The 26,352-nt window shown below is 41.7% G+C and overlaps 1 protein-coding gene across 2 annotated transcripts in view; it reads left to right on the forward strand.

Annotated features, from left to right (window-relative positions):
* tsc1b (TSC complex subunit 1b) overlaps nucleotides 1-21,801 on the forward strand; it is a 31,965-nt gene extending 10,164 nt beyond the window's left edge. The window contains exons 9-22 of one of the 2 annotated variants that reach the window (XM_061698197.1): nucleotides 3,818-3,936; nucleotides 4,344-4,509; nucleotides 5,596-5,717; nucleotides 9,115-9,202; nucleotides 9,793-9,933; nucleotides 10,126-10,786; nucleotides 11,953-11,996; nucleotides 14,379-14,545; nucleotides 15,618-15,800; nucleotides 15,882-15,992; nucleotides 16,820-16,933; nucleotides 17,047-17,249; nucleotides 18,191-18,361; nucleotides 20,076-21,801. In XM_061698197.1, coding sequence (XP_061554181.1) covers nucleotides 3,818-3,936; nucleotides 4,344-4,509; nucleotides 5,596-5,717; nucleotides 9,115-9,202; nucleotides 9,793-9,933; nucleotides 10,126-10,786; nucleotides 11,953-11,996; nucleotides 14,379-14,545; nucleotides 15,618-15,800; nucleotides 15,882-15,992; nucleotides 16,820-16,933; nucleotides 17,047-17,249; nucleotides 18,191-18,361; nucleotides 20,076-20,757 — 2,972 coding nt within the window. In that variant the 3' untranslated portion in view covers nucleotides 20,758-21,801. The remainder of the gene's footprint in view (nucleotides 1-3,817; nucleotides 3,937-4,343; nucleotides 4,510-5,595; nucleotides 5,718-9,114; nucleotides 9,203-9,792; nucleotides 9,934-10,125; nucleotides 10,787-11,952; nucleotides 11,997-14,378; nucleotides 14,546-15,617; nucleotides 15,801-15,881; nucleotides 15,993-16,819; nucleotides 16,934-17,046; nucleotides 17,250-18,190; nucleotides 18,362-20,075) is intronic. The other variant, XM_061698198.1, reaches the window with a different exon arrangement.
* Nucleotides 21,802-26,352: the final 4,551 nt, after the last annotated feature.

The following is a 26,352-nucleotide window of genomic DNA, read 5'->3' on the forward strand; positions in this document are numbered from 1 at the left end:
ACTGAAAATGAAAGTACCTGTAGCTTTAGCAGGGAATCCCAGACTGCCCTCTCCCCAGCACTTCATCCAGCTCTTCCAGGGAGACGCCGAGGCGTTCCCAGGCCAGCCATAGTCTCTCCAGCGTGTCCTGGGTCATCCTCGGGGTCTCCTCCCGGTGGGACGTGCCCAGAACACCTCACCAGGGAGGTGTCCAGGAGGCATCCTAATTAGATTCCTGAACCACCTCATCTGGCTCCGCTCAAGGTGGAGGAGCATAGGCTCTACTCTGAGCCCCTCCCGGATGACTGAGCTTCTCACTCTGTCTCTAAGGGAGAGCTGGGACATCCTGCGGAGGAAACTCATTTCGGCCGCTTGTATCTAGGATCTTGTTGTTTCGGTCACGACCCACAGCTCGTGAGCGTAGGAACGTAGATTGACAGGTAAATTGAGAGCTTCGCCTTTCGGTTTAGCTCAATCTTCACCACAACGGACCGATACTAAGTCCGCATTACTGCAGACGCTGCACCGATCCGCCTGTCAATCTCCCGTTCTATTCTTCCCTTACTCGTGAACAAGACCCCAAGATGCCTGAACTCCTCCACTTGGGGCAGGATCTGGACCTGGAGATGGCACGCCTGAGGACCATGGTCTCAGATTTGGAGGTGCTGATTTTCATCCCAACTGCTTCACACTCAGCTGTGAACCGCCCCAGTGAGAGTTGGAGAACACAGCTTGATTAAACCAACAGAACCAGCTGCAAAAAGCAGAGATGAAATACCGAGGTGACCAAACCGTCCCCTTCTACACCTTGGTTGCGGCTAGAAATTCTGTCCATAAAAGTTATGAACAGAATCAGTGACAAAGGGCAGCCTTGGTGGAGTCCAACCCTGACCGGAAACGAATCCGACTTACTGCCGGCAATGCGGACCAAACTCTGACACTCGTCAGACCCGGACTGAACAGCCCGTATAACTGTGTTCGGTACCCCCTACTGCCAAAGCAGCTCCCACACGAGAGACACGGTTGAACGCCTTCTCCAAGTCCACAAAACACATGTAGACTTGAGGGGCGAACTCCCATGCACCCTCCAGGACCCTGCTGGGGGTGGAGAGCTGGTCCTCTGTTCCATGGCCAGGATGTAAACCACCCAGCTCCTCCTGAATCTGAGATTCGACGTCCTGATTGACCCTCTACTCCAGCACCCTTGAATAGACTTTACCAGGGAGGCTGAGGAATGTGATCCCCTGGAGTTGGAACGAGGCTTTACACGATCAGGATTTTTGGGGCCGATCACATGATGGAGGAATGTGTCTATTTAAATGACTTGTTCATTTACTGTATATACTTGTGTACTTAATTGATCAAAAAGTTATATTTATAATAAATAATGTATCTTTGTTCCTCTATTTATGCCAGTGAGGCATAGTGACAGACAGAACAAATAAATGGTCTTCTATTAGATGGGAGGAAGTAAATACAGTAATTAATGTATCCACTTTTTGTGACATTTTTGTTTGTTGGTGTGCTGTGAGATTTTTCAATTATAAAATATGTTCCTTGGCTCCATAAAGGTTGGAAATCACTGCTGTAGTCAGATCGTGTAGTTAGGTCAAACCAACATTACATGACAGAAATAATGGGTGCTAACTTTAACTCTAATTAAATGACTTTATTTTTAATTCAATAACTTCACCCACACCGAAACTTTAGAGGATGATTCGACAGAATGGCGGCATGTTTTAACCGTTCGTGGTACCACTAGCTTGCTAGGCTACATAACATTTTATTTCCTGCTTGTGAGCAGTATCGTATTAACAGTACGTGAACATACCTCAAGCAAGCCTTAAACGAACGTCCTCTCCTGTCCTGAGCACCCGGTGACCACCAACACACGTTTTCCCCCATTTTGTCCCTGTAATACAAAGTCGGCGCTCCACTCTTTTTGTCGTCGCCACGGTAACGAGTGTATCTGGTCGCATCTGAGTTGACAAGATAAAGCCCAATGATCATAAAAAACTGGATGCAGTGGTATCGGAATACAAGATTTTATTGCAGTAGTCTGACATTGCAATCGTGAAAGAGCAAATTTGTCTTGTAGTCTGATCCGGCCGGGCATTACGTGTTGCATGTCTCCGATGTCTTGTCTGTCCCACACCGCCGACATGTTATTTTATTTTATTTTTTTAAATAACTTAATTGGCCATCAGATATTTACACTTTACTACGTTAAAAGACACGCGACAAGGCTAAAAATAAACTAGCTTTTGGATTCAAATATACTGTGCACGCGGCGACGCGGCGTAAATGTCTTTTGCGGAGCCGATCAATGACGTTATTGAATTATGACATTAAAGCCGATCAGCATAAAATGCTAAATATCGGCCGATACCGATCAGCCTGATAAAATTTGTGTAAAGTCTAGTTGGAACACACCTTCCGGTCCCCCTTCTTAAAAAGGGGGACCACCACCCCTGTCTGCCAATCCAGAGGTACTGTCCCCGATGTCCATGCAATGTTGCAGAGGTGTGTCAGAGGCGTTCCTCCCAATCATGCCCTTCTAGGTCTCGCTGTCAATGCCCAGGTGAGCATTGACATCCCCAAGCAGGAGGATGGAGTCCCGAGCGGGAATGCTCTGCAGTACTCCCTCCAAGGACCACAAAAAGGCTGGGTACTCTGAACTGGTGTTTGGTGCATAGGCACAAACAACAGTCAGGACCCGTCCCCCCCACCCAAAGGCAGAGGGAGGCTACCCTCTCATCCACCGGGGTGAACCCCAATCTACAGGCGCCGAGGCGGGTACAATACAGTAAGTATACCCACACCTGCTCGGCGCCTCTCATCGTAGGAAACTCCAGAGTGAAAGAGAGTCCAACCCCTCTCGAGAGGACTGTACCAGAGCCCAAGCTGTGTGTGGAGGCTATGTCTAGTCGGAACTTCTCGACCTCACACACCAGATCTGGCTCCTTCCCTGCTAGAGCGATGACCTTCCACGTCTATAGAGCCAGCTTCTGTAGCAGGGGATCACGGCCCCTCCCACAGGTGGGGAGCCCATGGAAAGGCACATCCCAAAAGGGTAACATGGGTCCCCCATTCCCCGGGTTCAGACCCGGCCACCGGGCGCTCTCCTTCGAGCCCCACCACCAGGCCTGGCTCCAGAGGGGGTCTCTGGTGATCTGCGTCAGGGCAAGGGAAAACGTGATTCCATCAATTTACTCGTCATAGGGGGTCTTTTAGCCGTGCTTTGTCTGGTCCCTCACCCCGGACCTGTTTGCCATGGGGGACCCTGCCAGGGGCGAGAAGTCCTAGACAACTTAGCTCCTAGGATCATTGTCCCACACAAACCCCTCCACCGCGATAAGGTGTCGGCTCAAAGAGGGGGTATTAAGAATTAAGAATGTTTTTGTAATAAAAATTGTAAAGTAATGACAATATTTGTGCTCAAGCCTAGAAGTTTTCTTCTCACAGTGACAACTTGTCACAAGGCGTATTATTATTGTTATATGATTATTATCTTTCAAAAAAGGCCTTTTTAGTTCAAGAGTTCTTATCTTGGTCATCAGTTGTTTGACTCAAATAAGGCTGTTATCAAGTACAAGTAAAGTTTATTTGATGAAATAATTTTTTTATTTAGCATTTTCTCTCTTGTATTAATATAAATTGAATATAGTTGAAATTGTGCTCCTGTTACTACTTTAAATGTATTTTTTTCCTGAGTACTGTTACAATTGAGAATTTTTTAGTGATGCCTTTCGACTTTGGTTAGTGAACAATTCATTCTAAAACATCATGAAAACCATTACAGAAATTTTTTGTAGACCCTTTGTCTTCTTGACAACAGGAAGCTCTTCATCAACCCCGTTCTCCACTCCACGGCAGCCGCTGCCTACACCCCTGTCTTTGCCCCCCTTCTCAGGGACACACTCAACCAATCGTAGCCCACAGACCACCAAGCGGCAGGTAAGAACAGTAAGAAGCAGATGACCTGAAACTCAGTGTTTTATTATTCAGTACAATAATGTCAATTTATCCAATTACCAGAAAAATAAGTACATTTGTTATAGGTAATATATTACAATTCTACACCACTGAACAATACCACTACAATAATAAACCTATTGGTATATGAGTACCTCTTTGACTGTGTCAGCATTGTTACTGAGCAATATTACCTTTGTAAAGGCAGTCCATTTTATCATAGGGGATACTTTCCAGACGTTCCCACCCGCTACAGGTGAAAGACCCTGGTATAGAGAGAAAAATATATATATAATACAATTATATATATATTTGTTGTGGCTGGTGTATAATGTAATCGAAAAAAAAGTCACAGAATCAATCAGAAAGCTTTTGTTTTTCTTTTATAGAACTCCACCAGTGAACCTAACTCCTCCTATGGCGGGAAGGACCCACTGTGGAGCCCCTCTTCTTTGTGCGGAATGACTACGCCCCCTTCATCTAGGGGCATGTCGCCCAACTCTGAGCTCTCCCACAGTGCCTCACACCTTCCAAGCCGCTTCCACTGCAATTCAGGTGAGTTAATTTCCAACATTTAAACAAGTCCTTAAAAACTCTTTAACCCTTTTAGTACCATAATTATAGATACATTTATTAGTTTCACAGCTTTCATGGGCACTTTGAATGATTAAAATTGCACAAAGTAGCGAGGAGTTAGGGTAATTTGAAATGCAGTTGGGGAATAATTTGGACATGGAGTCTGTGAGAGTGGAGGCAACCTTTTGAGGACGTGTATATCTTAAATGTGAAAAATTTAAAAACTAATGAAAGAGTCTCTTTTACTCTATACCTTACACGCATACTTTTTCTAGTTAGCTGGCTATCTAAGTCAATACTACTATGACAGACTCACTGGAATCTCTCCCAAGATTCACAACGTCTTTGTGAACAATACTAAATTGTGTAGTCAATGTTCGACCATGGAATGCTCAAATGAAAATGATCTGACTTACAGAGCAGTAGTTGTGTTGAGTGTGAGACATTTTTCACACTGCATCCAGCAACGTGAAGTGCGCCCTCGATGAACCCACTCATTGTGTACAGTATGTGCTGCGACGGCACCAGCACGAAATGCCAAGATGGGCATTTGTCACGCCCTCAAATTAAAAAAAACAAAAAAAAGGTTTAATTCCAGAGTGGCGTCGAGGTGACGTCAGAAGGGGCATCCAATAGGAGAGGGGCTGGCGGAGTGATTGCAGTGTGTTAACACCAATAGACCACCCAGAGAGAAATGCGTCCCTGTTCCTTCCTGGCTAGGCTGCTACTCAAGCACATCCAAATATGGGCGAGCTTGCACCGGGGCACGTTGTCCTTTGCGCTGCCCTGCGGCGAACACTGAGAAAACCAAGTGCAGTGTTAAAAGGCCTTGCTGATCATATTTAGTGAATGAGGGCTTTACTCATTCACTGCCAGCCTTCCCAGTTAACATGGATATTTGACTTCCAAAGCCGTCAATGGCAGTGATAAGAAGGTCTTAAGTCTTAAATGTGATGTCCTTAAATCCACAAATACCCGGTTTAAATTAGTGTTTAGATTAAAAAAAAAAAGAAAAAAGTCTCGAATTTTTCTTTTAACTGTGTTTTGTATGCTTATTGTGAGCAGGAGGGAAAGGAACATCTGCCTCCAGTACTCCAGCCACCTCATCACCACCACCCACCCTATCGGATGACTTTCCTATTATCTCCTTACCAGCCAACACAGTCCAATCCAGTCCACCCAGAAAAGTAAGTTAAAATGCACATGCACACACGGACATTTCGTAAATTGTCTTGTGTAAACCTAATCAAAAACAAAAATAACAGTTCAATGTTCATATGGTATATGTTATAAATTTACACTTTTTTGATTGCAAGTTTTGACATATTTCTGCATACATTTTGTTCCACCTGAAAAGAGAAGTCTGAAGTCATTTTGTCAGTTTTGATACCTTCTGCAGACAGCAGAAAATATACAAGAGAAAGAAAAATGTGATAGCTGTAATTTTTGTTGGTTGTTTGCCTCACAAAACAATTCAGCAAAGTTTCCCTAATCTACCAGATGTTTATTTATGCAAACAGAGGCGTCTACCTGCAGAAGTTCAGGTCATCAAATGGACTCTCATGCCGTTTGTTATTTGAAATAACATTGAATATCATGTATTTATTGTATCATGTGGTCAACGTTCCCCATTCACCAATGGTCATCATGGAAGAGGCAGAGCTGCCAAATGTTACGGAATGTCCGTATTTTGTTCCGGAAATCACTTAACGATGACTTGTTCCGGGCGTAACACTGATTCCAGATATTGGAAAAAAAATCCAGCGTCTGATATTACCGGCGCGTCCAGATTGAACTGAGGCTTGGTGCACGCTATTTTATTACGTCCCCGGCTGCCAAGCCGCGGAGGCGAAAGTTCTCTTTGTGTCCGGTGTTAACGCTGTCATCATCGCCTCTATGGTATTGAATAAACTACACTTCTTAGCATGCTTCTTACAAGCGTCACGAAGTGAGGACGAGGAGTGGATAGGCAAAGACAATGTCAAAGCCATGCTAATTGCTACGCTATCGTCATGCAGTCGCAAAACATCGAAATACATGGTTTCGTGATACAGCACACTTGTCACGTAGGTAGGTCTGGCTGGAATCGCATTTTTGTGGAGAGTAACCAACTTTAAACAACTAAATAATAGGCCAATAAATACGTATTTAGAGATATAAATATAAATATGACCGAGCTGCTCATCCTATCTTTACGGGAGAGCCCGAACACCCTATGGCGGAAACTAATTCTGGCCGCTTGTATCCGGGATCTTGTTCTTTCGCTTTCACCCACAGCTCGTGACCATAGGTGAGGGTAGCAGCATAGATAGACTGCTAAATTGAGAGCTTCTCCTTTCGACTTAGCTCCTTCTTCACCACAACGGACCGATGCAAAGTCCGCATCACTGCGCACACTGCACCAATCCGCCTGTCGATCTCCCATTCCATTCTGATCACCACCACAACCACAAAGTCGGTCATCGCACTACGACCTAGGGTGTCCTGGTGCCAAGTGCACATGTGGACACCCTTATGCTTGAACATGGTGTTCGTTATGGACAATCCGTGATGAGCACAGAAGTCCAATAGCAGAACACCACTCGGGTTGTGATCGGGGCAGCCGTTCCTCCCAATCACGCCTTTCCGGGTCTCACTGTCATTGCCCACGTGAGGATTGAAGTCCCCCAGCAGAACGATGGAGTCCCAACGGGAGCGCTCTCCAGCACCCCCTCCAAGGACTCCAAAAAGGGTGGGTACTTTGAACTGCTGTTTGGGGCATAGGCACAAACAACCGTCAGGACCCGTCCCCCCACCTGAAGGGAGAGGGAGGCTACCCTCTCGTCCACCGGGGTTAACCCCAATATACAGGCGCCGAGCCGGGAGGCAATAAGTTTACCCCACACCTGCTCGGCGCCTCTCACCGTGGGCAACTCCAGAGTGGAAGAGACTCCAACCCCCTTCGAGAGGACTGGTACCACAGCCTAAGCCGTGTGTGGAGGCGAGCCCGACTATAACTAGTCGGAACTTCTCGACCTCACACACCAGGTCGGGCTCCTTCCCTGCCAGAGAGGTGACATTCCATGTTACTAGAGCCAGCTTCTGTAGCCGGGGATCGGATCGCCAAGGTCTCTGACTTCGGCCACACTGCACCTGACCCCTATGGCCCTTCCCACAGGTGGTGAGCCCGTGGGAAGGGGGACCCACGTTATCCTTTCGTGCTGTGCCCGGCCGGGCCCCATGGGTGCAGGCCCGGCTGCTACATGGGTGCAGGCCCGGCTGCTGCTCGCCTTTGAGCTCCACCCCGAGGCCTGGGTCCAGAGGGGGGCCACGGTGACCCACGTCCGGGCAAGGGATACCTACATCAATTTGTTTTGTTCATCACCATGGGTGACCCTATCAGGGACGTGAAGCCCCAGACAACTTAATTCCGAGGATCATTGGGACACACAAGCCCCTCCACCACTATAAGGTGACGGCTCCAGGAGGGGAGGAAATATACTGTAAATATGTAATATAAGTAGCATGGACGAGACGATGTAATTATATTTCTTCTTCTTACATGTACTTCTTGTATACGTACAAGAAGTTCATGGCACAAAATAGAATCCAAAATTATTTTCCATACATAAACTATCCAATTTAGTATATCAGCAATGTTATTTATTTATTTGCAAAATATAGTGCTGAGTTTTAATTTTGACTTTTGAAATCTGATTAATCTGCTTTATTAGACTTGCTTTTTGATTTATTTTTATTTTTATTTTTTAACAAGGGTTTAAAACCATAGAGACAGATATTTTTGATGATGGAACGCCGAAATACTGGATACTGAATTACTGGTACTTTGATTCAGGCTGCAACTGCGTCCACCATTACAACGTTGATGTAATAAAAGCGAAAAGAAAAATAAATAAACGGCAAATTTTGAAGCCATAATTTAGTAATGATTATGATTGAGGCGGCATGGTGGGCGACTGGTTAGCACATCTGCCTCACAGTTCTGAGGACAGGGGTTCAAATCCCGGCCCTGCCTGTGTGGAGTTTGCATGCTCTCCCCGTGCCTACGTGGGTTTTCTCCGGGTACTCCGGTTTCCTCCCACATCCCAAAAACATGCGTGTTAGGTTGATTGAAGACTCTAAATTGCCCATAGGTGTGAATGTGAGTGCAAATGGTTGTTTGTTTATATGTGCTCTGCGATTGGCTGGTGACCAATTCTTGGTGTATCCCGCCTCTCGACCGAAGATAGCTGGGATAGGCTCCAGCACACCCGTGACCCTAGTGAGGATAAGCAGTATGGAAAATGGATGGATGGATTATGATTGTCGCATGGTAATTTTCTTGACTAACTTTGGAAAATAAGGAAATTCAGACAACTTTGGGCAAATTGTTCTGAAAGTTAATTTTTTTAGGTTGGCAGCTCTGAAGGAGGATCCGTCCTGAAGCTTTATTCCTTTTTCCCCAAATAGGGTTTTGGGTATTTATTGTTGTTGTACATGTATGTTGGTTTTAGACCAGGGGATATTGTTGATCCCTGTTAACAGTTGGCTTGTGAACCCTGTGAGGATCTTGACTATTAAAAAAAAAACTGTGGGACTTTTCAGGAACGCAGACATGTAGACAGTGGTAAACCTGTACTGGTGAGACAGGAACCTGTGAAAGACGCTGAGAAAAGTAGAGCCACAAACAGAGGTATGTTATGATTCATCACATTCGCATCTACACAGAATCAATTTTCACCCATAATGTTTATTCTCTGCATAAATGCCTGATCTTGAGGACAGCTGAATGTGGTCAGAGCCATTAATGTTTTACATGGTTTTTTTTTTTTTTAGCTGTTGTATAAAGGATTTTGAGATTAATTACATTAGGCAGCACAGTGATGTAGTTGCCAACATGTCTGAGGATCTGGGTTGGAATCTAGACTTGGACTCTCATGTGTTCGTCATTTTCTCCCCGTGATTGCATAGGTGTCTTTCTGTTTTGTCCCAAAACATGCATTTTCAACACTCTAAATTGCCCATTGGTGTGAGGATTTGTCTATAAGTGCCCTGCGATTGACTAGTACGCAGTCCAGGGTCTCTCAAGTTTCAAGTCAGCGACTTTATCGGCCATAGACTGAAATATTGAATTGTGTAATTCCTTGCTCATAGTCAAGTGCCAATCTACTTCTATTAGTGCTGCTAAATAAGTTTTATTCCAGTCAGATTCTAGATTTTGACAGCCTTTCACAACATGACTCTAACATGTTTGTTTTTGTTAAACACTTCTGATTCCTGCAGTCAATAGCAATTGTGACAGATGCATTTTATTAGATGCTGCAGATGCTGCGAATGTGTCCATGACTTTGACGGAGCTCTCAGTTTTCATGAAGAAACAGGAGTTGGAGCTCCAGCTGAGAACGGAAAAAGAAAAAGAGGAGGGTGAGAACTGACCTTTTTGTGTTTTTCAGAACCACATCCACATTTTTGAGTCACATGGGTATACTTTATGGACAAATAATTAGAACATAAACTCTGAATGCACAGTTTCTCTGTGTGGTGCAGCAAATGCTTGGCACCTACCTATTGTTTTTGCTGAAAATCTTCCATATTTGCTTTTTTAAAAATCTTTAGCTGCAATCACAGAGGAGCTGCTCAAGATCACAGAGGATAAGCTGAAGATCACAGAGGTTAAGCAGGAGCTTTCAGGCCTGAGGGGTTTCGACTCTCCTTTCTACCGTACCACTGAGACACTGACTGGCTGTCAGGCACAAGACAAAATCGTCACCAACAGCCAGCTTGGAGGGTCCATCCTAGACACACGCCATCCAGTGTCAACACCAGATAAAGTGGAGAATACTGCAAGCACCATTGATGTTGGGAGTGAACAAGGAGGGGGAATAGGAGACAGCCGGAGTGCAGCCATCTGCCTTGATCAGTCCTGGCCCTTCCTCTCAGGTTTCACCCCCATTGATCACCACCTGCACTGGAGCCCCTCTGCCCCGGAAGAGGATGTGGGAAAGTTTGGAATGTTTTCGCCAAGTCCGTGCAGAAAGACCCCTGCCCCGGTGCCATACGAAGTGTTCTTTGACCTGGCTTTGCCCAGAGCGGCCTCTCTTTACATCTGCCAGAAGACATCTGAGGCGGTCCACAAAGCGACACTGGAGAGGCCTTCGAGACAGGAAGAAGGGCTGGAGAATGGGGAGGAGAAGGGGGTAATGACTGCTTCACCACTGGAGGTGCTGGATCGCCTTGTTCAGCAGGGGAGCGACACTCATGATAAAGTCCTAAAGAGGTAAGATGCCTTAGCTGTTTATATATCTCCTCTTTGATATCATACCTACATTTCGTTTGTTAGTTATGATACAGTATATGGATGAATGTATTTGATGCCGGGTCACATGCAGAAAGTGGAAATGAGAGGAAATATGGAGTTAATTCTTTCATATTGCCGCAATCTGGGAAGCCAAAAAGGTCTTTTCCAAACGACTCATCCAAAATTGCATGTATTGAATTGAGTATCTAAAGATTCAGTGACAACTATTGAGTAATAAAGATTCAGTGACAACTAAGGGGCCTACCATGAAACTTGTTAAAAAGTATGGCCCACCTGGTTTGTCCTTTCAGTGTATCTTTTCAAGTGAAGTTTATTGTGCTGTACTAATTATATTTCCTCAAGGGAAAATCCGAGTGTAATAAAAATTTAGCCAGTCAAGGAGAATTCAACCAACAAAGGTCCACATGATCATCTCAGAAGAAATTGTTAAATGTATAAAAACAGCACAACTGTTGCTACACTTTGTTAACCCCCCCCCCACACACACACACACACACACACACACACTGCATACTGCATACCGTATAGTTTGTCTCCAAGTACATTTTGTGGTGGTAATGTCAATGTCCTACCAACCTGCTGTAGAAAATGGGTGCCCAACCTCAGCAGTGCGTCATATGCTGTTCGCCATGCAGCCTATGGAGTCAGTAGGGTTAGAGTAAATAAGGTTTGTATAGTTGTTAGTATTATTCTGTTGCTGACCCAATTTGTTAGTCTACAGTCCCACTGCTTCAGCTGTATCTTAAACAGAACTAGAATCGTTCATTGTTTTCTCAAAAGGCAATTTTCAGTCAGTCGGACAGCAGAACTAAAATACTAAATTCTTTGATGGGGTATTTTTGTTGTGTTGGCCAAATACTGTCTTCATTTGTTAACTAAATATCCAAAAAGGTCAGTCTTATTAACTTGATGTCAAAGTTCAATTAACTTTCCAACAACTCAATATTTTGTTGGGACTGTAGCTTAGTGTATCAAAATTCATTTTCATTTCAAATTTCACGAGTACCAAAAAGTCACATTCACAGCATCCTATATTTGGTAAGCGTAGCATGACTGACATGATTTGATTCCAGAGAAGATAAACATCTCAGGAAAGGTTTTTCTTCCATTCTCTCCTTCTCCAGATTACCTTTGCCAAGTAAGTCAGCTGACTGGACACACTTTGGAGGTAATTCTCTCCCTCTTCTACACTGTTGCACACTGATAAAAGAAGCTATTCTGAATGTTGCGCATTGTGCATTATTCAGCATGCATAGTGAAGCGTCATGATGGAACGTGTGCACCAAATTAAAACTGGGAGAAGTTGTTCAGTGTTCCCACAATGATTGTGTTGAACGACACGTCTTAGAAATTCAAAGCCCTATTCAATATAAACAACGTTCCGTTTCTTAACATAGACTCAGTCAGACCGAGCAAGAATCAAATGTGGGAGTCAATAGCTGGTTGGTTAAAACTGTGACCAAGTCCTGGGTTTAGTCTACCTTTTGCCCAATGTCAACTGGGATAGGTTCTAGCCCTTTGTTGTCCTGAACAGGATAAACTGTATAGAAAATGGCTGGATGGATGGATGAAACATAGACTGATTCATTGCAGTTTTAGTACTCGGTTCTGTGAGCATACATAGACTGATTCGGACAGCAGTGTGCCTTACCAGCAAAGCAATGTATAGCAATTCACAAGCGAACAAACTGATATAATTGCAAATATAACCATACATTTTTTATACGGTAGCTTTGCCTTGTCAATGACTGGCTAATGTCAGGAGCCCATGGAAACCAAATTTACTTCTTGCTGCCTTCACTTTTGTCTTCAGGTGAATAGAATGCTTCAGGTAAAAAGCATGCTTGATTGGGTTGGGATCAGCCCAGTACCTTTGGCCATTGAAGAATATTCCATTTCCTTAGAATTAGCTTGTTGTTTGCGGTAATTTTCAGAAAGACCTGAAGTTGATGATCACACAGTCCTTCCCATCATCACCCATAGTCAAGATTACTCTTGAGAAGGCAGAAGTAACATTGTCAAACTCCATATTCAAAGGGTGCCTCAATAAATGTAATACAGAGGATTTAAAACAAGGTGCAAAGCTAACCAATGGAAACATTAATGAACAGGAAAAATAGTCCCATTTTAAAAAAGAAATAATCAGAATTCTTAGAACAAATGAAACCAAGGTGAAATTGGTGAGTAAAAACTGCTTTGGGGCAGTTTGATTGCTTCGATTTACAGTTCAGTATATAGCTGCTAATTCAACATGCTCACTGGTGATGATGTGACCTTTGATAGAAGATGAATTCTGAGGTGTATAGGGCTATGCGCCGCTTAAATTCAGCCAATTGCTACAAAACTGAAATTAATGGTACTTCACCATAACGATGGATAATGACCCTCAACATACCGCTAAAGCAACTCAAAACCTTTTGAAGGCAAAGAAGGGAAATATTATTCAGTGACCAAATTTCAGTTCATCTTGACCAAGTAGTGCATACTGCAAATGTGTCACTTAAGAAAAAACCTTTAAGACCCACACAAAAACAGCAAGCTAAAAGTACCTGCAGGCCAAGCAAAGCATCTATAGGGAGGAAACTCAGAACTGGGTGATGCTCATAGGTGCCAGACTTCAGGCAGTCATTGACAACAAATGTTTTTTTCAAAGTATCAACACATGTGGTTATATTTACAGTTATCCCAATTGTCTAAATACAATTGAACCTTCGAAAATTGAGGAACTCTGTACAAAATGACTAATTCCTAATTAGTTAAATCCTATATTTTTGTGAAAATTCAAAGCTATGTCTGCACTCTTTTGCACACTTGTTTTTAAATCTATTGTGTTGGTGCATACAAAAAGGCAAACTTATCAAAAACCCTGACATGAGGTATATTGGTCACTCATTACACATTACAAGCAAATATGATAATTTTGTTCTTAGTTTTTTTAACAGTACATACATCCATTTTTTACACCGCTTATACAACTCGCTGAAGTTACCAAACATTAAAAAAGACAAGCTGATGGGTGGTAACACATTTACACAATGCAATTAAGATGCACTGCAAATAATCTTGTATCTGAATGTGATGACACGTGCTTAGAGTTACATAATGCAATTAGGATGCAAAAGTATTTAATCATTTAAATCATGTTATGAGACAGACCTGAACTGCAACAAACTAATTTAGGTTTATCAATCAGCAGCGCAATGCTGATTTGTTTGATGATCATATTGTTGGTGTATACTGAGCCAAATGAAAAAGGTATTTCACTTGTATCATATTATTTCATTGTGGAGGTTTAATGCCTAAATTAGGTATTAAATACACATTGCAAAATGTATCGGTCAAGACAAGATAATGTGACAGGACAGCTCGACTGGGAGGCATATTTTATGTAGTCAGCTGTTATGTATTAATGTTAATCTAAATGTGTTGTTCCCTTTGAATCCTCATCTTCTATTATGAAGTGCTAGACCTGAAATTATGACTCATTTATAATATTTGTCAGTGTTATGACCATGTATTTGTTGCACAATTATTATGGTGATCTCCTCAGGGTCAGCTCCATCTGACGAGCTTCACGTGCTGCGGAGCCAGCTGCTCCTGCTGCACAACCAGCTGCTGTATGAGCGCTACAAGAGAGAGCAGCACGCTGTTCGCAACAGACGCCTCCTACGACGCATCATCAACGCCACCGCACTCGAAGAGCAGAACAATGCCATGGTGAGTGTGCATGTGTCCTTCTGCTCCAAAGCAAATTTTTTATATTTTTTGGGGGGGAACGCGTCATCCCACATATGGAAACACTTTGTTTTTTTATTTTGTTCCATGCAAAATTAAATACACGCACGCACACACTTTTTAGATTCAGCCGCTAGAGCACAGGTGTCAAACTGGTGGCCCGGGGTCCAGATCTGGCCCGTCACATCATTTTCTGTGGCCCGCAAAAGCAAATCAAAATCACTAATTGTGTTCTGGTTTAATACCATTGAGATATTTGCAAGCATTTTTTTGTTGCCAACCTCCGTTCGAAAAGAAGTACAATAGTTGAAAAAAACTTTTTACAGGCTTCCAATTTCAAAACTGGTTATTCATCAATGGGTTGTATATACTGTAATTACAGTATATGAGGTAATCTTTCATTTATACGGGTCCACAGTCGTAGCAGCCCTCCGATAGAAGTCTTAACTGCGATGTGGCCCATGACAAAAATTAGTTTGACACCCCTGCGCTAGAGGATTGGCAGTACCGTTTTCTGGTAGAGAAATAAAGATTCCATACCCAAAAATGTTTCATAGCTTTTGCAATAATATACGGATGCAAAACTAAATATTAGTTAAGTTTATAGATCGTTTTCACATAGTGACATTGGATTATTCGTTGATTGGACTATGACATTTTACAATACATCTGAATTTTTTTAATAGTACGAGGAGTCACAATTCAAATCTGATTCGGCAGTCATTTGTGCACGTCCTCACGAATAACAAGTTGGGATATACACCTTGAGTCTGAGCACTAGTATCTAGTCTACATATGTGACAATCGCAGCTTTTCCCGGAAGCCGGAACTACCAGTCTCTGTCTGTTGATTCCGCCAATAAAAAACAGCAGCCAATTCTGGAACTAACTGACTTTGTCCGATTAAAAGGTGGCATTTTGAGTACTAACCGGAGACTACCGTTTTGTCCGTTGAATCCAAAGTCCATTGGTTCTGGGTCCGTTAACTTGAGGTTCCACTGTAGCTTTAATCATTCGTTTTTCTTCTTCTGACTAACTTGTGCGCATCTTTGCAGAAGGACCAACTGAACCTGCAGAGTGTGGACATCTTGTCTCTGAGGGAGAGTTTGCAGGTAGAGCAGCAGCGCTACAGGCAGCTGTGGGACGACCGAGAGACTGTGGTGACCCGTCTGCACAGTCAGATCAGACAGCTGCAGCAGGGACGAGATGACTACTACACGAAGAACCAGGAGCTCCAGGTACATGTTATTATACTAATTATGACACTGATCGTTTAGGTTTGGAAATTCTTTTTCATCCTTCTTTTTGTCTGTCTGCAGAGCAAGCTACAAGAGTGTCAGAAAAGGATGGGTGAATTAGAGGCAGAGCTTCAGGGGGCAAATAACAGAGTGTGTCACACTGGGCACCTGCTCAAACAGATGACCATCAAGGTAAACATTTTTAACATGTGTTTCAGTTTTGCTGGCAACACTTGTATGCTTGTGTCAGAATTCTATGACTGCAATCTGTCAGGATTTGTTTGCTGTTTCATTGTTTTTTATAGGTACATTTTTAGGATGCAGACAAGGAAATCATAATGACAAAAAGCTGCCTGTGTGTCTTTACTATAGACAAGTCTCTCTTTCGCTCTCTCACTCACTCACTCACTCACTCACTCACTCTCTCTCTCTCTCTCTCTCTCTCTCTCTTTTCAATCCATCCTTTTTCCGTACCGCTTATCCTCACTAGGTTTGCAGGTGTGCTGGAGCCTATCCCAGCTGACTCTGGGCAAGATGGATACACCCTGAACTGGTCGCCAATCGCAGGGCACACATAGACAAAACAATCATTCCCACTCATATTCATACCTATGGGCGATTTAGAGTCTTCAATCATCCTACCACGCATGTTTTTGGGATGTGGGAGAAAACCGGTGTACCCGGAGAAAACCTACGCATAAACGGGGAAAACATGCAAACTCCACACAGGCGAGGCCGGATTTGCCGGATTTGATCCCCGGTCCTCAGAACTGTGAAGCAGATGTGCTAAACAGTCACCCACCGTGCTCTGTCTTTTCTGTTTCTCTTTTATACATATGAACTGCATAATTTTCCATTTGGGAAAAAACAAAAGCTGGAAAAATCAGGGTGTTTTAATAAAACTTTTGACCAGTAGTGTATATCTGCTGATAAATATAATACACTGCTTAACTTTTAACTTAACACTTGCTTTTTTTTTTTTTTTTTTTTTTTTTTAATAAATCTCATCCCTCTTTCAGTTAAGCAACAGTGAGGGCACCCAGCAGCAGATGAGCTTCCTGAACAAACAGCTACTGCTCCTTGGGGAGGCACATAAACTGTCCATGCAGTATGTAGGTGCAGATAATACCAAGGTATGGTGGCAGGATGGCTTCGTAATGGATGATTTCTACTAGAAAATAACAAATACTCGCAAGGCTTTGATCCCTGTAGTTTACCTCTCTAACACATTTCCTATGATGTGCAGCGACCCACCACCCAGGAGGCCCAGATGCTACAAGTGTCCTACAGGAAGGAGGTGGAGGCTCTAAGACAGAACCTGCTAGTTCAGAGCCAGAAACTTGAAGCAGCACACCAGAGAACCGTTGAGCTGGAGACCATCCTCTCCAAGAAAGAACACCTCATCGCAGAACAGAAGAAGTTTCTTGAGGATGTGAAATGTCAAGCAAAGTGAGTGTCAGTTTGTTGAGGTAAAATCTACATCCCCTCTAAATTTATAACATGATTTTGACTTTTTTACAAGTCCACAATGTCTTTCTGCAGAATTCTTTTCCCACTTTTATTTGTTTACTTTTTCTTAGTTATCTTTTCCTTACTTTTCAAGTTCACCAACTTTGCCGGAGATAATCGGGCTGTTTCTTTTCAAATTTTACCCCTTCCCGACCAAAGATAACAAACGCCATGTTATAGAATGCAGTGTTTTATACGATTAGCCCATAATATTATCCTGTGGTCTTGGGTGTGTTATGAGTGAATTTGACCCGATAATAGGGGCCAACAATCTTAAATATTAAATGTTTTCAATATTTTATTTGCAACCAAAAATCTTCATCTGTGTAGGAAATAACTACTTTTGAGTCATGACTCAGTGAAGTGTGGCGTGAAACGGAATATAGCCAATCAAAGAAACACCCGTACTGAGGAACAATGAAGCGGCCATAAATAAAAGCAAACATGTTCTACCAGATGTCGTTTTTTTGTATGAATGTGGGTTCCCCAGCGGGCAGTGGCATTTTCCAAAGTCTTTTTTGACGACATACCGTTTTACAGCACTCCCGCCTCCGGTCCCTTCGGAAACATTTGGGAAACATCGGCGCAACATATCCGGAAGTGTTTGTTCTTCATTTTTGTTGGATCATGTGTGATCACGCAATATTTCTGCCCTGAAGGACTTGTTTCTAGATCACCGGCAGAACAGAATCTTTGTGTCTGGTGTTCTGTGTTGAAATTATTGGCGGACACAACACGCAGTACAACCAAAACTGTTACTGTAAATGGCAGATTAAAAGTTTTTTTGGTTTTTTTATATATCATGTATGGGCTCTGCAACTGATTCTCATGTGTGTACCAGGTCTTACACTCTTTGTCACAGTATCTGGTTTTCTCATCAGAGCAGAACTGCAGGCCTCAGAGAGCAGGTACCAGGCTCAGGAGAGAATCACCCAACAACTGCAGACTGAAATCCTGCAGCTCTACAGCAAAGTTGAGATGGAGGCTCCGACTAGCAGTGCTGGCTTGCCACCAGGGGTCAAAGCTGATCGACACATATCTGCTGACTCCAGGTTTGGGAGTGTAACTCAGTACAGCAAAGCATACTGTAATTGGATTGGACCAAAATACACTGTATTTTCTGCTTAAAACAACATCAACATCTTATTCTGAGCTTGAAATTGTGTCTACTTGAATTATTATTAATTATAATAATAATAATAATAATAATATACATTTGGAGGTGCCTTTCAAGTCACCCAAGGTCACATTATGGGAAACAAAAGCATCAATAAAACGGTAACATAAAAAAATCAAGTGGAGGTACACAGCGTCCAGTGAGAAGGAATATGTCAGTTTGAACAGATGAGTTTTGCGTTGGGATTCAAATGATGTGATGAAGTCTGACTGTCTCATGTGTAGCGGGGGGGTGGAGAGTTCCAGTGTCTGGGTGCTGAGCAGCTGAAGGCTCAGGCACCCATGGTACTAAGGTGAGATGTGGGAATGTTTAGCAGTCCAGCAGAGGTTGAGCGGTGGGTGCGGAAGAGTGTGTATTCATGAACGAGGTCGCAGAGGTAAGTGGGGCTAGGTTGTGGAGAGCTTTATAGGTTTCTAGTGTATGCGGTAATGTACAAGCAGGCAGTGAAGTTGCATGAGAACAGGGGTGGTGATCCGGGTGGCAGAATTCTGAATGATTTGCATTCTTTGGTGGGGTGCCTTGTGAGGCGGCAGTTACAGTAGTCGATGTGGGATATACAAATGAGTAAACCAGGATTGGATTGGGACAGTGATGGGTGGCATCTGGAGATGTTGCAGAGGTGACCGAATGCAGTCTGGGTGATGTTTTGAATATGAGGTGGAAATGAGAGGGATATTGTCCAGAATGACGCCGAGACACTTGACTTGGGGGGATAAAGGGTGACTGCAATGGGTGGTGCTGAGGTGTGTTGTAATTTGGAGCCGATGAGCATGGCTTTGGTTTTATTGTCGTTATGCTTTAGGAAGTTCCTGCTCATCGAGCTCTAAATTTGTCTTCAAGGCACTACAAACGGTATAACTTCATTATTTCTCTCCTCAACCTTTTTGTTTCATCTGCTACTTGGAGAACCCCTTCTCCGGTGGCTGATAAATGTAAGTTAAAAATACCCACCAATAAACCCCAAACATTCGACTTAAGTAGCACAACTGCAACATACATCGTGACAAGAGCAATGTGGGCAGTAGAGTAGTAATCCATGATTTTTTGCTGTGGATGATTTTAGAGGCCTTTGAAGTGCTCCTTCCATGTTTTTTTTTTTGTTTTTTGTTTTTTTCTCCAAGAAAATTCCACACACATTGTAATCACTTATCATATTGCTACTTATAGGAAAGTAGTATGTTGAAGAGATCCATCTCGACTGAGAGAGAAGTTTTGTGTGTTGTGGGGGAGCTTGAAGTTTAGCCGAAGTTGTTGGCTAAACAAGTTAGGTGAGAGTCGTTGCCACTTCCAGTCCATTTTTTCAAAATCAAGTAATCTGTAAGTAATTTATTTTAAAGGTAAGGGTAAAACGAGGATCATAGTTTGTGGTGTATATATTTAAACTTTTAATATGGGCAATTATAAACCTTTTGGGGGGGATCAATCATGCACATTTTTCCTTTATTGGCTCCCCATCCACAGTGAGTAGTGGTCAATTACAGTCTGTTTAATTTGTTTATTGAGATTTTTATTCTCAACTAATTCTTAATTATATAATATAATAATTATTTAAAATTCAGTGGTTTAAAATCTATTTTTCTCCTTTCCAGCAACCTGGTGCATGATGGACCAAGTAAAGCTTGCACCAATGAGGCGATGGATAGACCACCACACGACTCACCCTGCGGCAACGGCAGCACTTTATTACCAGGGCAACTAAAGGAAAGCAAATCTTCCAAGACCACTGCCAACTCGGTTAACGGCAGCAAGGAGTCGGGCCCATCTCTAATAGTGGACCCCCCTCCGTCTTGCCCCCACACCAACCTGCTTGCAACTCTGACATCATCTGACACACCACTTACTGTAGGCTCCTACCCTAGTGCCAAGAGCTTCCTTGGTATGAGGGCACGCGAGCTGTTTCGGAACAAAAGCGAGAGTCAGTGCGACGATGAGGAGGAAGAAGAGGAGGAGCATCTGCAGCCGCCACGTCTTGCTGGCCTTGCCTACAGCCTGAAGACTGAACTGTACACGGAGTTGCCGTGCCCGAGTTCCGTTGCCCACCTCAGCCCTGTGCCCGCTCCCACTCCCATGCCAACCATCCCAACTCCGACCCCTACTTTGGCTGCTTCTTTCACTGTACCCACCAAGGATTCCTGTGAGCCCAAGCAGCAGGCCCCAAGTCAGGAAAGCCCCCGCAGGAAGATAGTGCGGGGCCCATTGGGGACTGGTCGACCCCGGCAGCAGCAGCTAAAGATTATGGACTACAATGAAACACATCATGAGCCCAGTTGAGAGACACAAGTGAACCGGGAAGACCGAAGCTAAAGTTTCAAAGGATTTAAAAATCAGTCAGAGTAATATGTCAGAAACTCTTTAAGAGGCAGTATTATTTGTTCCATTCCTCTGAGTGGACAACAGGATTCACCCCCACTTTTTTGTTTTTTTAATATCCAAATCATCCTGAGACGTAGACAAAACTATGTATTGGCACTGGAGATTTTGAACGTGAACTCGGGTACGACTAAAATGCTTTAAGATAACACAAGCATAATGTGAACAGAAAACGAAACTGCCATTTGAGACTTGGAAATTTGGGTGAGTTTTAAATGGTCCATTCAACAACAATGTTTATATCTTTCCACTTTCCTCCATCCATACAAAGCTCCTATGGCCCTACGCCATGATCGTGTGGTTTATAATGTTAAACATACAAACAGATGACGCACATCTTCATTTTGCCTCCAAATTCTACTTACTGCAAATTGGAAAGTGTATGAGTGGTAGAAACAGATGACTATTTATGCATTTTATAGATGTACCACATTCTGACATGTATTTAAAATTTTATTTATCCAATCAAGGATGCTCACATATAAATATGAATTTAGATAACAAAGTGACCAAGACCTGTAATACAAGACCTATAATATTAGTATTGACCATCATATTTTTCAAGATTACCAGGAATCGTTTACTGTGACAAAATGCACACACTTCTTAACAGAAGTGTTTTTCCCTCATGTTGGCACCCAATCGCTTTCTTTCCCTGCTGCACCAACAGTCAATGATGTTTCTTGTCCTCTCTCTAAATCCTGTTGTCCACCAGGATCTCCTGCTGTCATGTCCTTCTGCCGCGCTATCTATAGCATGTTCAACGATCCACTTTAAATGCCAACCGTAGTAATTACAGCAACCTAAGATGGAGGGGACAATCTGCACAAACCGAAGCAACCAGGACTCTTGAATGGATGACATGGCAAAAAAGGAAGTTCTTAAAGCAATGGCTTGTGTTTAACTGTGAACAATAAAGGTCGTCTTCAATGTTTTGCACTACAATACTGAGTGGTTTGTCGTTATGACCGTTGAATGTGTATAGAGAATACTGTATTCTGTTCTGACATTAAGTACTATATATTATATATATATATATATATATATATATATATATATATATATATATATATATAATAATTAGAAATACCCCCATCCACCTGATCCCTGCAGACTTTGGTCGAGAGGTGGGGTGACCCTTTACTGGTCGCCAGCCAATTGCAGAGCACGTATAGAGTAACCACCATTCATATTCACAATCACACCTATGGACAGTTAGTCTTCAATTAAACTAAAAAGCATTTTTTGGAAGGAAGCCGAGAGAAGGGCTTGCTTGCTGTGGGGAGAACATGCATTCTTCACTCACCAAGGCCAGAGCTGAGATTTGAAAGCTGAACCTCAGAGCTGTGAGGCAGGTGTGCTGCAATATTTTAGTACCAGTTTTTCAGAAAATATGGGAAATCGCACATTTAACTGGATCATCTTGGCCCATTACAGCATCTATAATCCCATCAAACCCTGTTAGTTTTTATTTCTTTATTTGTTAAATGTTCTGACAAATGCAAATTATGCCAACACTTGGGGATGGGCTTAATGTTGGCCTAAATTGATATATTTTTTTAAGTGTGATACAGATACCACGAGTGGTACGGGGCTCCCTCTCGTGGAAAACAAAAGAATAATTTCCTCAAGTACAGTTCAAACAATTGCATTTAACCTTAAGAATTGTTTATGAAGTTTGTGCCATGAACCCAATTATACATAAAATTATAGTGGTTTATAATAAATCTAAATTCGTAATAACGCTTGTTTCGTTTTTAATGAACACCTAGGCCTTCTGCACTACGTCATGGTACTTGGAGATCTAAGTATGTTTTATTTTTTTAGGCGGCACTAAATATTTCGATCTTGATCAAAACAAAATTTGTGGCTAATTTTTTTTCCTGTGTAGCATTTTGAGCGTTTGTATTTGTTAGGCTTTTTCTCAATTCACTTGACCAGTTGGTTTCCTTCCTTTTTTGTTTATGCAGGACCGTGTCTGAAATATTTAGAAACATTACGAGAACACTTAAAAATGACGGTGAGCGATATGGGTAAATAGGTTTGTTTTGCTAATTAGTTATTGGGTGTTAGGTGAGTTTTTCTTTGCAGATAAACCCATATTTTCTGTGCCATGCCCGAAATGTAGGATATGAATGACTAACTAGCCAAGCTTGCTTCGTGACGCTATGCTAAACTATGCTAATCACGATTTGCAATTGTATTTGATTTCCCTCAGGTTTTAAAAAAATGTTTTTAGAATGCTGTCGGATAATATATATTCCAGATTCTTTAAAGTGGCACAAACCATAATTTATTTAAAAGAATGGACCATCTCTTTTCGAAAGGAAATTCCCAGTAGTGTTATTATGTCCAGTACACGAGTACAATATTGTATTCCTATCCACGTTAATGCTTGTTGTTTTATTTCTTTCCAGCAGAGGGCACTGTAGCCTCAGAAACTGACTCCAAACCTTGGACATCCATGACGGGATCAACAGGTTAGGTTAGGTAAATACTGTATGATGCTGATCATATAATTGCTGGTAATTTTATTATTCCACAGACTCTAAATTATATTAAACTGAATGTTCCACAGCATTATCGATTATGTATATAAGAGTTTAATGTATGCCCCCTTCCGACCTCATCATTTTGCATCAAATAATAGTCTGACCAGTAATTGGTCAAAAAAAAAAAAAACAGACCAAAAAAAAAAAATAATTAGAGAAAAGCAGCTTTATTCAAATTAAAACACAAAATCTTAAAATTTATCATAGTGTGTGTGTGTGTGTGCGTGTGTGAATGTGAATGTTTGTACTATTCCCCCCCCCCCTTTTCTCGCCCCCACCTTTTAAATTTTTTTTTTTTTTTTAAACCAACTCCCGAATCCCAATTAGGCATCGTTGGAACACTCATTCTGCTATTGAGGTGAAATATAAATTATTTTTTGTGAGCACAACCAACTATGATTACTTTATCAAACGCCTGCATATGTGTTTTATGAGAGTCCAAAAAGTGCTATGATTAATTTACCAGCATTCCACCAGGTCAAGAAAATTGATGCAGGATAATTGGGCACATAGGGAATCCATGGCAATTTGTGCTTTCAGACAGTACTTGAGAAATTAGATGTCAGTGCAAATGTGAAATTGCTCCTCAATGTTCTCAAAGATTCCATGAAAATTTAAATATAAATCTTAAGTACTTCCAGCAAAGGGATTTTTTTCCTTTTTGTGTGTGTGCCAACTTGAGATGAAGCCCTGTGAAAATGATCTGAATGAAATGAAAATACAGTATATGAGGTGTTGAAAAAGATATCCAACTTGTGTAAAGTTGTGGCTGCGCTACATGGAGAGCGTTGGTGCTCATGCTCTTGGTAAAACCCTCATACAAGAATTCATTCGATTCTTTTTGACAGGAAGTAAAGTTTTGAATACATCTGAAGATATGTAATTAAAATATTGAATAATCTGTATGTACACCCATGATGCAAAAAATAAATCAGGCGTCACGACATAACCTACTTTTTTTACTCAGTGTTTGGAAGTTACAAATGTACTACACATATGTTCATATGAATAAGAATTAGTTACACGTTTAAATAATTGATATGACACAGAATATATTTGTTCAATTCGGTAGGTTATTGATTTATAATGTTGCTTTGTTTCTTAAAGTTCCGAAGAAGTTGGAACATTTCTACTGTCAAAGGCTGCAACTAAATTGATACAGTGGTCAACCACTAACATATCAGAATTTAGCTTTAATTACAAGGATTACTGTCAATTAATAAATTATCAACATCATCACATCTCATTAAAAGTTGTGTGGGCCTTTATATTAATGCAAACTCAATATAATCTGATCTGCTCTAAAATTCTAGTGACTGTGTATTTAAATGTTAGTGTTTACTACTCACGGACACCCAGTGCAAAAGAAAATGCTAAACAAGAATATTTTGGGTAAGCATACTACATACTGACACGATGGAAAACGGCTTCATTTGTCCTCATTAAAAGCTTAAAAGTTCATGAATAAATAATGATTAGAGCAAAGCAGACTTTCCCCCATTTTTAATCTTCAAGCTCATGCAAACATGAAGACTGATAAAAACATGCTGTATAAAAGCTGTTTAGAAATACTGTATGCCCTTCCCCCTCCATTTCCATATTGATGTGACGGACATGAACCTATAATATCAGGTCCTACGTTGGTCGTTGGCATTGGACGTGGAGAAAACAAAAAGAACAATTGGACCTCCGAGAGTCAACTGAATGCATTTAAATGGGGATGATGCGTCTGTCTCTCTCTTGAGTAAGTAAGCCACGCAGAATTCAAAGTTAAAGGGAGAAGAAAAGAAAGAAGCTGGAGAGACTCGCATGCACAGTCCGGTCCCAGCGGTTTAATTATTTTAATTATCTCTCCTCTTTCAGCTCTCCTAAAAAAAGAGGCCATTAAAGGATGCCGTTTGGGTTAATCTGATTAAAAAAACAAGATGGAGGGAGAGATGAAAGGCTGCAGATGTCAGTGCTAATCAGGGAGTTAAAACTCCTATTTGTGAACTGGGACGGTTGTTAAAGTGTGCAGAAACTGTCTGCAGTGTGAATGTTTTTTTAAAAAAAATATATTATTGTTGTCATTATTTTTTTTTTAAATATGTTTTTTTTCTCACTTAAAAACACCTAATTTCAGCAGACTGTAGTGATAAACACCCTCTCATGCTCTGCCTCAAGCTACCGCCATGTTTGATTCTCTCACGGTGTAACTCCTGGCCAGCAAACTCATAACTTTAAAAGGAAAAACACAATTCTAAGTTTAGTCAGTGTCATTTTCTTGAGCACTCTGCTTTCAATTATTCACCTAATAATGTACATTAATTGAAGGGAATGTTGTAGCATTTAGCGTGTAGTCAGTAGCAGGATTGAACAGAAACTATTATGAATTTCCAATGTTTGTGGTGGGCATGGACCACACAAAAACATTATATTTCAGCGCTCCATATAATTGATTTTTGGTTCTGTGGAAATTTTCAACATTTTCCCAAATTTCTCAGTGATCTTGTACTGCATCCAAATATACATGTAAACTTAGTCTGTGACTAGATTTCGGCATTTGGAAGGTAGATAGCTTTATGCAGGTATACAATTTGGTGGTGATCCAAATAGCAATTTTGTCTTGTTTTACTTGAAGCAAAATCTTTTTAGATCAAATTCAAGTGTTCAAATCATAATAGATAATTAAGTGGTATTTTATTGTAGTAGAATGGTGAATACATACAGTGAGTACATTTCCTCAACTTTCTGAGGTCAAATTTAAGAAAAAAAATATACATCGAATATATACTGAACTAAAATATGTTTTTGCGTGTACTCCCAATTTTCACAAGCTGAATTGAAGACTTTTTGTGTACCTAAAGGCCTAGCTCTCTCAAATATTGTGCGATAATATGTCTAAATGTATGCCACTGAGCACTTCTCTTTTGCCGAGATAATCCATCCACCTCACAAGTGTGAC

The sequence above is a fragment of the Phycodurus eques genome, chromosome 15 (assembly GCF_024500275.1).
Source record: "Phycodurus eques isolate BA_2022a chromosome 15, UOR_Pequ_1.1, whole genome shotgun sequence".
Taxonomy (NCBI): domain Eukaryota; kingdom Metazoa; phylum Chordata; class Actinopteri; order Syngnathiformes; family Syngnathidae; genus Phycodurus; species Phycodurus eques.